Here is a 14,822-nt window from a genome sequence, read left to right on the forward strand (position 1 = left end):
CCTTCCTCCTCCAGAAAGGTGTATTGACTTGTGCCCCTGAAGGCCGTGTCAAATCATGCAGAACCCAAAAGATTACTTCCTAGCCAATAACTGACAGAAATGTTCCTGCCGTTGTTACTCTGCTCTGTGAGATGTCAAAGTACAGCCACCTCTAAAAGATTAAAGGGAGAACTCATGAGCAACTCATTAAGAAAGGGGGAACCACTCAGTCATTTCTGCTTTAAAGTTATCCTTCAACTCAGGCAGCATAATTTCATTTGCAGGCTGTAATTAAAGCTATAATTGGGTTTTGACTAGATCGCAGACTTATGGGGTGGGTTTAGATTGCTTCTTTAAAAACACTGGTGGTAATACAAAGTGTTGGTAATTTTTGAGTGTGAAAAACAGTGAAAATAGGTAAGTCACCAAGTATTGGAAATACTTCTTTGACCAGGTTGGAATTTTACGTAACCTGCAACCTCACATGTACAGGAAAAAGCTACTGGAAGCATTTATGTACTCTGGATTGGTGCCTAAAATATTCCCTCTGGATTAAGATTGTAACACACACAAAAAAACCAATGTAGGCTGTGTCTTCACTGCTTGAAAAGCTTAATGTGTGCCTGTGTGGCTTCTTACCTTAAGGTGAGCAATGTTTGTCACCCATCCAGAGGAAAAAATAGGGAAAGGGAAAGAAAACATTAGTTTTACAAGAGAGGGGAACATGACAACGTTAACCCAAGTTTGGAGAGTAAGGCTGATCTTGGTGAGTTTACCTCAAAATGAAAGTAAAGGGGCGTATCATCACTGCATTTATCTTAATATAGCTCCTTCACAGTCTCAAAATGCAACTTTTTCTTAATCTTAATCTTAATAAGAAATGCCTGTCATCTCAAACAATTGCTTGTTTTCAGGCTAACTTCTTCAACTTACCCCAGAAGCCCTTCCCACCGCCCTTAGATCCAGGATGAGTCATTCAGACAGAAATTAATTAACAGATCCCTGAAAGACTAACACCTGCTAGTAGAATCTTGGCATTCTCTTAGGATTTTTTTTAGATTAAGTCTTCATCTAAATATTTAAAAATATTATAGTCTAATATTTTCTTTTGATTGGTTCCAGATCAAGCAAAGAACCACACAGGGCTATTTTCTCAAAGGATCTCAAAAAATCACCATTTAAACTAAAACAAAAATGAGAGAAATTTCCCTCACGTACAAATAATGAGTTTTCTTATATAAACACAAAACAGCAAAGGAATTTCTAAGGCTTTCCTTCACTGCAGACTCTACCAGGCTCAGATGCGAGTTTAGTGCGTGCCTTGTGCACAGCTGTTTTGTTCAAGCTGGGATCAGCAGTCTCTTGACCGTAGGGTAGACCCAAAGTAATGTCAATTGTTACTCCCAAGGTAATAGCAGTGAAACTGCATGCCACAGGCAATTGCAACAGCCACGATGGGATGGTCTTTCCATCCCCCAGCCACTCATCCCTCTGCAAAACTCTGGCAGCGAGGCTGCTGCTCCACGTCTCCCCACAGTTTGCCACTTGGGTTTTCTCCAATGTCACCCTCTTCCATGTTAGATACAGCAGAAAAGTAACCAGCAAAAAAACCCAGTGGCAGGGAAGCTCTTCCTCAGGCCAAGCTCATGCTACAGATGTCTACTGGCAGACCTGCAGGCGTGATCTCCGACCAAGACACCTGTGTTGGCAAAAGCTCTTATGTAGGTGCAGTTAAAGCAGCAAATCTGCACCTTCACTGAGGCTAGTTTTAGCCTTTATTCCTGGGTGCCCAGGAGTAAACTGCACTGGCTCGTATAGCACATTGCCAGTGCCAGCTACATCCAAACTCAGAAGTTTTAGCAACTTCCTTCTGTAGAGCATACCTGTACTGAAGAGTCCCCCCTTTCCCATGCGACACCGCACAGATACCCTCCCTCCTCCTCCTCCTCTCTAACTTTTGAGTCGCAGCGTATGCAGACAGCAGCCATGACTTTCATGTAACTGATAGAAGGAATGCTTTCCTCGTGCTGACTTCACTATTTCGGGAGCTTTGTTTTAGTACAGCAAACATCTGACCTCCTGTTTAGGAAAATCAGCCTTAGAAGTTTTGCTAAAAATAACTGCTATCAGATAAATCTACTTGTGACCTTGGGGTTTTTTTCTTTTTGCCACTAGTACACTCCTTCACGTTCTGACCTCTTGCTGCAAGCACTGCTTTGGCTACTATAAAATAGAAATGGGTCAGGAGATAAAAACATTTAGTATTTAAAATACCCAACACCTGTTATAGTTTACCTGCCGATTGGCAAGTCAAGTCACTCGACAGTGCAGCCAAACTGGTGAGCTCCCCTGCAGCAGTTGCGCTTACTCCACTGTTAAGAAAATATTATTAGAAATTGTTGCCATTAAGAAATTAGTATTTTCCTTTTTTCTTCAACAGCAACTTTGAAATACAAGGAAAGATTTATGGCAAAGCTTCTAAGCCAGTGTAAATCACTGGAATTCCTGTAAAAGCAAAAGAATTAATATTGGCTGATGATCTGCCCCTATAGTTATACGACCTGGATGCTGAGCCGTAAGATAGAGCTCTCTATTTTCTGAGATTTGCCACAATTAAGCAGTTTAAAGATTTTTCAAGTCAAAACTTGGGTATCGCTAATGAAGTTTTAGTTTTCCTCCCTGTGCCTTTTCCTTGGTGATAATCAGGAGGATATATTTGGATTCACTTAAGAGCACAACCCTGCTGTTTACTAGGAGGTTTCTGCAGCGTCTGGCTCCAGCCCTGCTCACTGGCCAGGAGCAGACCTCAGAGAGGGGAGGGGAGTTCTGCTTTCTGTAGGGCTTCTCACTCGTCACTGGGATGCTGTGGTGTCATGATTAAAAAATGTTGGCTTTTCTTTTGTTGGTCAATACTGCAAAATGATTCCTGACGTTTCTGCTGTGTATTTTGAGAGAAATCTGTTTCAGTCTTGGACTGTGCTTTTCATTTAAAAAAATGCCTTCCATCTAAAGAGCTTAGTTAAGATTATATTTGTTTAATGTATTGGTTTGTTCAAGGAAATCTCAAAAAAGGATTAGATGTGAGTATTGAGTTTATCAAGCAGGCCTGTGTCTGGATTAGATTATAATTGTCTTCCATTCAGTTACTCAAATATTTTCCTGATCACTCATTGAGAATATTACGTTTTCCCTTCTTCTTGTGGTTTCCTTTTCCTTCCTTGTGGCTGGAACTCCAATTTTTCTTCTGATAAAAGCTTGTGGCTGTCATTTAGTTTGTTTACACTAACTGAACAGCACACAGACACTGAGATACCGTCAGCTTATAACTATGAAATAAATCCATCCGTAACACCCAAATACACGCATGGATATGGGTATACATAAGCATCAGAGCACAATGTTGTAATTAATGTCACTTAATACCTGGATCTGGATAACTGGAACGCAGGAACTGGAACGCAGTAACTGACAGAGGTTACTGCTCAAACATCATCATTGCCATTTTATTTACACTGGGGCTGCTGTAGTCCTGCAAGCGAGGCGGGGCAGGGCAGGAGTCCTGCTTCTGAACTCAGGCTAAGGCATATAACCCCTGAGGGCTGCCCAAGCCATTGGGAAACGCTAGTAACGCTGAATGGTCACTGCAAAGGAAACTGGCTTTCATCACTCGCATTCAGGGTCTGGTGTGGGAGCAAAGAAAGGAGTGGGACAGAAATTCATGGGGATGCATCTAATAACTGACATTTCTGTAGATCTAGAAAGGGACATAGACCTTGAGATCCTCCATGTCTGACTTGTAGGAGTCTTTGGCTCTAAAAGTTAATATCCGATTTGTCTTGGTAACAAAATGAGTCTGGGTGGAATTACCTAAGTATGATAGAAAACTTCTGGGACTGTGGTCCTCAAGCAATTGGGTAGAGCCAGCTAGTTCATTCTTCCAGCCTCAAGCTGTTTAGTTTGTTCAGGGTGGTTGGTTTTTTTAGGAGAGTGGCAATAGGGGATGAATCTTGTGCTGAATTCATTGTCAGTGTAGGTTAGGACTGATTAGAGCCTCACTGTCAAATTATATCTCAGAGAGGACTGGGTATCTGCCCCCTGCCTAATTTATGACTCTCTATCAGGGTTAGGTGAGAAGTGGGTGCCAAGATGGCAAAGGTCTGCCACGACAGCAGCAGTTGTGAGCATGCACAGTAGCAGAACCTGGAGAAATTTACCAGCTAAAACATTAGGAAAACAAGCAACTTGGAAATAAGCAACTATTTTTTTTCCTGAGACTTGCTTTATTATCAAATACTGTATCTTAATGTTTGCATGCTTTTGCATCAAGCTGTGGCCTGTGCAAGCATTTCAGTTTAGTGCGATAGAGCTGCTTACAGCTTCTCTGTGTCATCAGTGCTAATATGGAATAAGACCAGATATGAAATGAATTTCTGCTGTGCCCAGGAGGCAGACTCCAGACCTGTATCATTGTTCTTTGTTGATGAGCCAGTATTGCTGGACCTAGTGGTACTGTTGCCACTTATATCAAAAGAAGTTGGATTGAGCTTTGGTGTACAATTCACATGATACCTTTGCAATCCAGGGGAACTGCGATTTATTTTAAGTTGCAAAGTTTTTGCAGAACTTAGTTTAAATGAACTTACAGCCGTCTTCATCTGTGACATTTTCTGGATCTCCATTTTTTCATAAATTTTGCACTCCCCCAATAAAAAATCATAGAATCATAGAATCATTGAGGTTGGAAAAGACCTCTAAGATCATCGAGTCCAACTGTCAACCCAACACCACCATGCCCACTAAACCATGTCCCTAAGTGCCTCATCTACTCGTCTTTTGAATACCTCCAGGGATGGGGACTCAACCACTTCCCTGGGCAGCCTGTGCCAATGTTTCACCACTCTTTCAGTAAAGACATTTTTCCTTACATCCAATCTAAACCTCCCCTGCCGCAGCTTGAGGCCATTTCCTCTCGTCCTATCGCTTGTTACTTGGGAGAAGAGACCGACACCCACCTCGCTACAACCTCCTTTCAGGTAGTTGTAGAGAGCGATGAGGTCTCCCCTCAGCCTCCTTTTCTCCAGGCTAAACAACTCCAGTTCCCTCAGCCGCTCCTCATAAGACTTGTTCTCCAGACCCCTCACCAGCCTCGTTGCCCTTCTCTGGACACGCTCCAGCACCTCAACGTCCTTCTTGTAGTGAGGGGCCCAAAACTGAACACAGTATTCGAGGTGCGGCCTCACCAGTGCCGAGTACAGGGGCACGATCACTTCCCTACTCCTGCTGGCCACACTATTTCTGATACAGGCCAGGATGCCATTGGCCTTCTTGGCCGCCTGGGCACACTGCCAGCTCATGTTCAGCTGGCTGTCGACCAACACCCCCAGGTCCTTCTCTGCCGGGCAGCTTTCCAGCCACTCTTCCCCAAGCCTGTAGCGCTGCATGGGGTTGTTGTGGCCCAAGTGCAGGACCCGGCACTTGGCCTTGTTGAACCTCATACAATTGGTCTGGGCCCATCGATCCAGCCTGTCCAGGTCCCTCTGCAGAGCCTTCCTACCCTCGAGCAGATCAACGCTCCCGCCCAACTTGGTGTCGTCTGCAAACTTCCTGAGGGTGCACTCAATCCCCTCATCCAGATCATCGATAAAGATATTAAACAAGACCGGCCCCAGTACTGAGCCCTGGGGAACACCGCTCGTGACCGGCCGCCAACTGGATGTAACTCCATTCACCACAACTCTCTGGGCCCGGCCGTCCAGCCAGTTTTTGACCCAGCGCAGAGTCCACCTGTCTAAGCCGTGAGCCGCCAGCTTCTCTAGGAGAATGCTGTGGGAGACGGTGTCAAAGGCCTTGCTGAAGTCCAGGTAGACCACATCCACAGCCTTTCCCTCATCCACTAGGCGGGTCACCTGGTCATAGAAGGAGATCAGGTTGGTCAAGCAGGACCTGCCTTTCATGAACCCGTGCTGGCTAGGCCGGATCCCCTGGTTGTCCCGCACATGCCTTGCGAGCGCCCTCAAGATGAACCGCTCCATAATCTTCCCCGGCACCGAGGTCAGGCTGACAGGCCTGTAGTTCCCCGGATCCTCCTTCCGGCCCTTCTTGTAGATGGGCGTCACATTGGCAAGCCTCCAGTCGTCCGGGACCTCCCCCGTTAACCAGGACTGCTGATAAATGATGGAGAGTGGCTTGGCGAGCTCCTCCGCCAGCTCCCTCAGCACTCTCGGGTGGATCCCATCCGGCCCCATAGACTTGTGAGCATCCAGGTGGTGTAGCAGGTCGTTGACTGCTTCCTCTTGGATTACGGGGGGTTCATCCTGCTCACTGTCCCCGTCTTCCAGCTCGGGGGGCCGAGTACCCTGAGGATAACTGGTCTGCCTGTTAATGACTGAGGCAAAGAAGGCATTGAGTACCTCAGCCTTTTCCTCATCCTCAGTGACAATGTTTCCCCCCACATCCAATAAAGGATGGAGATTCTCCTTGGCTCTCTTCTTGTCATTAATATATTTGTAAAAACTTTTTTTGTTGCCTCTAACAACAGCGGCCAGATTGCGTTCTAGCTGGGCTTTTGCCTTTCTCATTTCATCTCTGCACGACCTAACGAGATCCCTGTACTCTTCTTGAGTCGCCTGCCCCTTCTTCCACAAGCGGTAAACTCTCCTTTTTTTCCTGAGTCCCAGCAAGAGCTCCCCGTTCAGCCAGGCCGGTCGTCTTCCCCGCCCGTTCTTCTTACGGCGTACAGGGACAGCCTGCTCCTGCGCCTTTACGACTTCCTTCTTGAAGAACGTCCAGCCTTCCTGGACCCCTTTGCCCTTCAGGACTGTCTCCCACGGGACTCTCTCAACCAACGTCCTGAACAGGCCAAAGTCCGCCCTCCGGAAGTCCATGGTTGCGGTTTTGCTGGCCCCCCTCCTTACTTCACCAAGAATTGAGAATTCTATCATTTCATGGTCGCTAAGCCCAAGACGGCCTCCCACCACCACATCTCCCACCAGTCCTTCTCTGTTAGTAAACAGCAGGTCAAGCGAGGCACCTCCCCTGGTAGGCTCAGTTACCAGCTGTGTCAGGAAGTTGTCTTCCACACACTCCAGGAACCTCCTAGACTGCTTCCTCTCTGCCGTGTTGTATTTCCAGCAGACGTCCGGGAAGTTGAAGTCCCCCACGAGAACAAGGGCTAGCGATTGAGAGACTTCTGCCAGCCGCTTATAGAACGCTTCATCCGCCACTTCATCCTGGTTGGGTGGTCTATAACAGACTCCCAGCAGGATATCTGCCTCGCTGGCCTTCCCCCTCATCCTTACCCATAAACACTCAACCGTACCATCATGACAATCGTTGAGCTCTAGACAATCAAAACACTCCCTAACATACAGGGCCACCCCACCGCCTCTCCTTCCTCGCCTGTCCCTTCTGAAGAGTCTGTAGCCATCCATTGCAGCACTCCAGTCATGAGAGTCACCCCACCATGTTTCTGTGATGGCGACTAAGTCATATCTCTCCCGCTGCACAATGGCTTCCAGCTCCTCCTGCTTGCCGCCCATGCTGCGTGCATTGGTGTATATGCACTTGAGCTGGGCTATCGATTTTAACCCCCGGCATCGGCACACCACCCCTAGGCTCATCTCTAGTGAGCCTGGTTTTATCCCCTTCCCCCTTCGAACCTAGTTTAAAGCCCTCTCAATGAGCCCTGCCAATTCATGAGCCATGATCCTTTTTCCCCTGTGAGACAGCTGGACTCCGTCTGTCACCAGCAGGCCCGGTGCTGTGTAAACCTCCCCATGATCAAAAAAACCAAAATTCTTCCGATGGCACCAGCCCCTGAGCCATGTGTTGATCAGGTGTGTTTTCCTGCTCCTTCAGTATCCTTCCCTGCCACTGTAGGGATAGAGGAAAACACTACCTGTGCTCCCGATCCTTGAACCAGTCGCCCCAGTGCCCTGAAGTCCCTTTTGATCACTGCAGGACTTCTCTCTGCAACCTCATCACTGCCAGCCTGTATAACCAGCAGCAGGTAGTAGTCAGAAGGCCGTGCCAGGCCAAGGAGTTTCCTAGTGATGTCTCTGACCCGGGCCCCAGGGAGGCAGCAGACTTCCCTGTGGGACGGGTCCGGTCGGCATATCGGGCCCTCTGTTCCCCTCAGAAGGGAATCGCCTATGACAATTACCCTCCTTTTTTTCTTAGCAGCGGCAGTCGTAATGCGTGGGGCTGACTGCCTCACCCTAGGCGACCCCCCGGATGGACCTTCGTCTACATCCTCGTTTGCCTGGCCCTCAAGTTCCAGGGCCCCATATCTGTTGTGTAAAGGCAACCGGGAAGGTGAGGGAGGCCGGGCGGGGGTTCGCCTGGCGCGCCGAGCAGGGACCCGTTTCCATCCCCCCCCGTCGCTTAGGTCCCCTCTTTCTACCTGGTGGCAAGAAGGCAGGGGATCCTCTGCTTCTCGCGGAGCCTCCATCTGCTGCCTCTGCCTCAGGGACGGTAGGGTGCGGCTCCACCAATCTATCTCCCTCTATCTATCTCCCTCTTCATTTCTCTTTCCCTGTAAACTTGCCCTTCTTCCTCACCGTATGTTTATTCGTAGCCACTAAGATTCCAAGTATGCCTTTCTGGATCAGTCCAGAGCTTTCTCATAAATGTATCACACAAATAAAGCAATAATATAAAATGTTGCATATTCCAGGCAAAGCAGATGCAGGAAATGAAATCATTGATTAAAAAAACCTGGAAATAGAGGAAGATTTTTACTATGTTTGTGATACATAAAATCTGCTTAATGGGTGAAGAATAGTATCTGCTTCATGCAACTTTCAGTGATGCCTTGGGCGACATTCTTACATATGGATACCTTCTGATCATCTTCCAAAGTCAGCTTGCTCAGACAAAAACAATATTTAAATGGATAGATTGGGGTTTGAACAGTAAAAAAGCCATTATTCTCTTTTGGAGTCTTGTGCATTGTATATAGAATGGATTTGGTGTTCAAGCTGATTGTGTAAAGCTAGTTTACCAGGAAATATCAACAAAATGATTACCATTTTGATCCATCTGGTTCTTTTCTTCAGCATAAGCAACTCTGCAGCAAGTCTGCCCCATTTGTGCTACTCTTTGGTTAAACTACTCTTGGGACGCTCCAGACTGCTAGACTAAAAAGCTAGTGGAAGCTTTTATATAAAAGTAACTGTATGGCATTTAATTTTTATAGCTCATAAAGATTTTCAGAAATACTTGCTGTCTTTTTTGTTATTATTTGTTATTTCAGAAGCCTTTGTTTTAAACAGAGCTGTCACAAATAGACTCAGCAGCCAGTATATCCATTGGGCCCTCCGCAGACTGGAGAAACGTCTGCCTGTTCTGCCGTGCCCAGGACGGGCTCCGGAGATTCCCCTGACTCAGACAAAAGGAGGAGAAAACATACTTCTTTGACAAGCTGAAGTAACCCACTTCATAAAGCGTCATTCACTTCCAATCAAGCCTCCTCCCATTCCTACTTTGCTCCAGCCGCTATCTGGTTTTTCAGCTGGATCTAAATACCAATTCGCTTTAGTTATGTTTAATATGGTTTTACAGCTGTGGACCTGGATGCTGTCCTGGTGCCTGCCTGTGAATCGCTTGTGAGACAGACCTGAACTTCCTGTTGTTTATGCCAAAACTGCTCAGATTGTGGTTTTCTGTTTCACAAAAGCTGCTGAGCGCAAAAAAAAAAAAAAAAATTGTAGCATATAGTGACAGGACATCATCACCCCAAATTTACTCCAAATTAAAAAAAAAGTTGTCATTAATAACTTACTGTTCCGATGAGCTGAGTAATAGTTTTTATGTTTTGCTTTGGTTCTAAACAGACAACTTGGGAAGGAGCTAACCCTTTTTTGTTGGGGTTTTTTTTTTCATTTATTGGAAGGGTATTTGTTTCTTGAATGAAGTTTTATTTGTGTGTTTTTTAATTTGGTTTCTTGAACTTTGAATACGAGGTGAGCACGGGAAGTATCAGTTTTCTGGCTGTGAGGATGGGCAGGTCACTGCTGGCAGTAAAGACTTTTTTAAAAAGCTACAGAAAAGAAAGCTTTGACTGTTCAGAACTATTTTAATGCATTCAGTGTTCTTTACAGACTGGAAGCGATGCGTACGCCAAGTTACAAGTGCAGATTTCTAAGAATGCTTGGTACAAAATGATGTTGTTAACACTAGACTACAAGAAGGTCTAAGAGCCGTTGGCTTTGGGGAATCTTGCTGTAATAGCCACAAAAAAAAAAGAAACTGACTTCTTTGTTTTAAGCGTACCCCTTTTATGAGTAAATTGCTGAGATAAAAGAGGAAGGTGACAAATCGAAGAACGAACTTGAAAGTGTTCTAGTGGGAAAACTCCATCTAGGGTCAGTGAAGATTTTTGTTTAATTTTTAAGCATTAGTTTAATAATTTTCTATGACTAGCCTTTTTTTTAGCAATCAAGGAACTGAATATCCTTTGCTGCAGTTGAGTAAACTCTGAAAGTCAATCCCTTGGACAGCTGAAGATGTCAAATAAATATGTAATCACGCATTCTGATTGAGTTCTAATGCTGGTGAGCAAACAGCTCAAGGGCTTAAGAAGTACTGCTATTCACCACAGGCTTATTTTTTATGTTACAGGGGCTGTGTTACTAATCAGATGTGGTGTGTTTCTGTCTTTCAGATTTACCACTGGATTATAGATTTACACGATTTTCCTCAAATAGCTCAGCAACTGCTGGGTACTACCCAAGTCCTCCAAGAGCACTGCTGCCAAACGAGGAGTCAGTGACTATGAAATAGGTTGTCGGCTTTTTCCTTAAATAACCCTGTGGTCCTTACTTAAACTGCTATCACATGCTAATTAGTGAAAATGTTGTGTGATGCTTCATAAAATAGAATGATGGATTAAAGCAGACTCCTGTGTAGACTTGTGTTTCACTTGTTGCTCTAGTCCAGCCAGAAAAGGTGAGCAATGCATCCTTCTCTCTAAATCTTCTGACCACCACTACCTTTCGCAAAGTGCTATCGGCTTTTTCCATGCACTGCCCAAAGCCTTCAAGAGAAATGTACCGGTAATAACTCATCCCAAGTTACATTCTACATTTTCAAGGATATTTTCAGTACTGTCCCTATTTAAGGTGATGCTGTTGCTACTGTAAGCCCCAGGAAAGACATGAACCAGACCCTCAGCCATATTCCATTAAGAGTTCCCTTGGACAGCCCAGGTTATCATCGTAGATCAGTGTTTTGCAGGCTCTGAGGAATTTATACTCTCACTGTAACTGTTCTTGGAGATACAGAAAGACTGAAGCCCAAAGAGAAAGATGCATCATACCCAAAAAGAGACTTGAATGGGATTTAGGCAGCTAAATGCAGACTGACAGTCCTGAAAGCCTTCGTCACATGCTTCATATTCCTGAAAGTGCCTAACCGCTATTCAACAGCAAGGTTCCCTACATGCCTCTTCCTCCTTTAGGCTTCAATACCTCACGAGTCAGAGCTCTTTTGCAGGAGGAGGGAAGCCTGTGTACAGTTCCCTTGTCAGCTTGCGTGGATTCAAACCCGCATTCTCCACCTCCCTGGGAAATCCTTCCAAGAGTAGGAAGGATATAGCACCCAGCTATATAGAGCCATCTTTGCTAAGCACAGCCTCAGCCCAGAAAAGAAGCAAGACTGAGGACATAACCTGAATATGTGATTGCTTATCGGCTAATTTAAGAAAACGGGCATCCCGTTCCCTGTGGATTCAGTTCCAAAGACCCAATTCTCCAGCGCTTTGGACAGGGAGCCTTCAGTAACTAATGCAGGGTAGCGGATGCAAAAACATGTCAAAGATATTTGTTTAGTCAGCAGTTGGGCACACTAGCGTGGCAGAATTTTGGATAAATTTCCCTCAAAGTTTAAAGAAATTTTATTTTCTTGCTTTCAAGAAAAGCCCACAATAAAAATTTATTTTCTGAGGCCTAGACAATTATCAGAATGGATTTAACTTGTGTTAACATTTAACTTGTGCTAACATTTAACACCACAGCACACTTGATTTTTGCAGCTTCACCAGTTAAAATATTTTGTGTCAGAATCAGACCCAAACACCATTCCTTCTCATCTCAGAGATATCAGTCTTTGTTTCCATACTTTTTTCCTACCTTTGTTTCATTTACACAGGGATGTTATTTTTACATTCTTGTGGTCCAGTATACTTACAGGTAATATGCAACATTTCCAATTTAACATTAAGCATTGTTTTTTTTGAAAAAGAAACATAAAACAAATGAGGAAAAAAACTGAGAAAAACTTTCCTTAAAACAAGGTAGGTTAGGAAGGAAAATGAAAGTGCCATTCTCCTCCACATAAACTATAGGCTGAAAATATTTGACTTAAGAAGGTAACAATAAGTAATACTTGAGTTTATTTTGAAATTTTTAAATTAGCATCAATGTCTTGGGCAGCAAATCTGGCTCACGATAAGGGTATGATTTGTATTAAGCAGAGAGACACACAGATTACAATCTCAGATCCCTGATTACAGCATCACTTGAAGTTCTAACCTGAATCAAGTAATCCTCTGCAAATAATTTGTAACTAGGTTGCGGTCCAAACCAATATTGTGTACCCTTACACTTTTGTTGTTCTGAATTTGGAACTGATTTTTATAGGTTGGGGATTTTTTTCTTGTTTTTTAAAGAAAATTAATTAAAATTGAATTGTTAATGAAAATTAGAGTGAAAATCATCTAAGTCCTTGGTTCCTGGCGTCTCAGTGGAGAAGCAGGTTTTTTTTTAATGGAAAGGTGACAGATTCTAAGGACAGCCTGAACACAAATCTCACCAGAACAAATACATATACGGACTTGCTCAACTAGGAGGTGACGGTAGCCGTCTCTGACGAAGGCTGTCACCAGCCATTTGTACTTGCCGCCAGAAGGACCACGCAGTAGCAGAGAAAGAAGTGGATAGTAGAAGGCTACTGTAAGCATGACACATGCTGCAGGAAGACTTAGGAAAAATAATTGAACCGTTTGCCCAAAAACCAGAGTTCATGTGAAATCAGGGCTTAACGACTCTTACTAAAGACTCTTCTTATTCAAGACTCTCTGAAAATCATACAGGTCTCATTACAGAGCGGAGGCTAGCAACGGAGGAACTTCAGGAGGGCAATCGGTGCTGTGGCAACGGGAGAGCTCTTGGAAATGGAGGTGGCGTGGAGACCAGAGGGAAGAAATGCGCACGGCAGAAAATTGGTGAAGAGTTGGCCATATTTAACATGACACTGTAAAGACACCATCTTTGCTTCTTCCTTCTCTTTTTTTTTTTTTTTAACCCGTGGAAATCTCTGAAATTTCTTGGATTCTGTTGTGAGAGGCCCTTGACAGAAAGATCGCTGAAGTGCCTGCAAAACTGTCTTGAGTATCGGCAGGGAGACATAAAGTTGTAAAGATTCATTAAAATCGCTGTGTCTGGTTATAAAGCCCTGAAAGCCCCAGTTTTGCTTAAAACCAGAGGTGAATACCAAGTCTCTTTTGGTGTCTGTTTTGGTATAAAGCACATGTGTCTGAATTTTAAAATAAAGAGAATTTATTTCTGAAAAAAATGTATGTTCTCTGAATTTAATTTATAGCTGAGCAGCAAAAAGGAAAAAGGGAGACAAGGTCATCACGAAGCACTGCAAGGAAAGGTTCGTGCTACAGCCTCGAACAAAGCAAAACTTGACCCACTCAGAATAAAAGATATATAAATCAATGAAAAACTAGTCTAAATTAATACCTTTAATAAATTAATACTTTTAATACCTATAGGGAAGTCACCTTTGATGCAAAGCAGAGCTTACTGCAAGTGTTTCCTGAATAGGGCTTGTCCCTAGAAACTAAAGGCTTCTTAATCCCCAGTAAGTAAAAGTTAAATGAACAAATGCAGATAGCTTGTCCGTGGTAGACACGGGGCACTGCTGGACACAGGCTTTTCTGAGGCTGCTGCTTCCCCAGGCTGCTGGGGCTCTCCAGCTCGTTTGAGTCCCAGGTGCGTGATAGTGCAGCAGTGCTGGAGCGATTCCTAAGGGAATTCCCAGGAAAATTCAAGTAACTAGCAATAGGATGAGAGGAAATGGCCTCAAGTTGCACCAGGGGAGGTTTAGATTGGACATGAGGAAAAATGTCTTCACTGAAAGAGTGGTTAAACATTGGAGCAGGCTGCCCAGGGAAGTGGTTGAGTCCCCATCCCTGGAGGTATTTAAAAGACGTGTAGATGAGGCGCTTAGGGACATGGTTTAGTGGGCATGGTGGTGTTGGGTTGACGGTTGGACTCGATGATCTTAGAGGTCTTTTCCATCCTTAACGATTCTATGTTTCTATGATTCTGTTTGTCTGATGATAGGCACCAGGAACCAGCACTCCCAAAACTGGTTTAAATCTGCGTAAGTAGCAACCAGCCATTGTCCAGCCTGGCATGGCAGCCTACCTAGGGAAAAAACATCTATAAAATGGGGACACGGTAACAGGAAAAGGGGGGTTCGTACACAGATGTGCGACGGGCAGATATTTTGGGATGCAGAAGGGCTCCAGGGCTCCAGGCAGGGTGGCTGGACTGGCCCTCCAGTGCCCTAGGGCTCGAGACACTGCATAACCACTGGTCTCACCCGTCCCCTGCAATGACCCATAACGCTCCAAATGTTATCTGCGTTCAAATAAATAACCTTTAGCCCTGCCCACATTCCCTAGCGTGATGTTTTATAGCAGCATTTTTATAGCCAAATAACAATTGGAAACAATGTGACCGTTTCACTATGACATATGAAAACCGTGCCTGCCATGTCCTCCTAGGTCATGTTTTTGCCAGCAGCTGTACAGGCTTTAGGGTTTTTAACAA

At 44.7% G+C, this 14,822-nt stretch overlaps 1 protein-coding gene across 3 annotated transcripts in view; it reads left to right on the top strand.

Annotated features, from left to right (window-relative positions):
• The window catches only part of NT5DC1 (5'-nucleotidase domain containing 1), a 158,459-nt gene extending 144,918 nt beyond the window's left edge, over window positions 1-13,541 (top strand). Inside the window, exons 12-13 of one of the 3 annotated variants that reach the window (XM_076333457.1) lie at window positions 10,643-10,761; window positions 13,070-13,541. In XM_076333457.1, the coding sequence (XP_076189572.1) occupies window positions 10,643-10,761 (119 nt within the window). In that variant the 3' untranslated portion in view covers window positions 13,070-13,541. Of the gene's footprint in view, window positions 1-10,642 lie in introns of all 3 variants that reach the window. The other 2 variants (XM_076333458.1, XM_076333459.1) reach the window with 2 other exon arrangements.
• Window positions 13,542-14,822: the final 1,281 nt, after the last annotated feature.

Source organism: Aptenodytes patagonicus, chromosome 3, assembly GCF_965638725.1.
Source record: "Aptenodytes patagonicus chromosome 3, bAptPat1.pri.cur, whole genome shotgun sequence".
In the NCBI taxonomy this organism is placed as follows: Eukaryota; Metazoa; Chordata; class Aves; order Sphenisciformes; family Spheniscidae; genus Aptenodytes; species Aptenodytes patagonicus.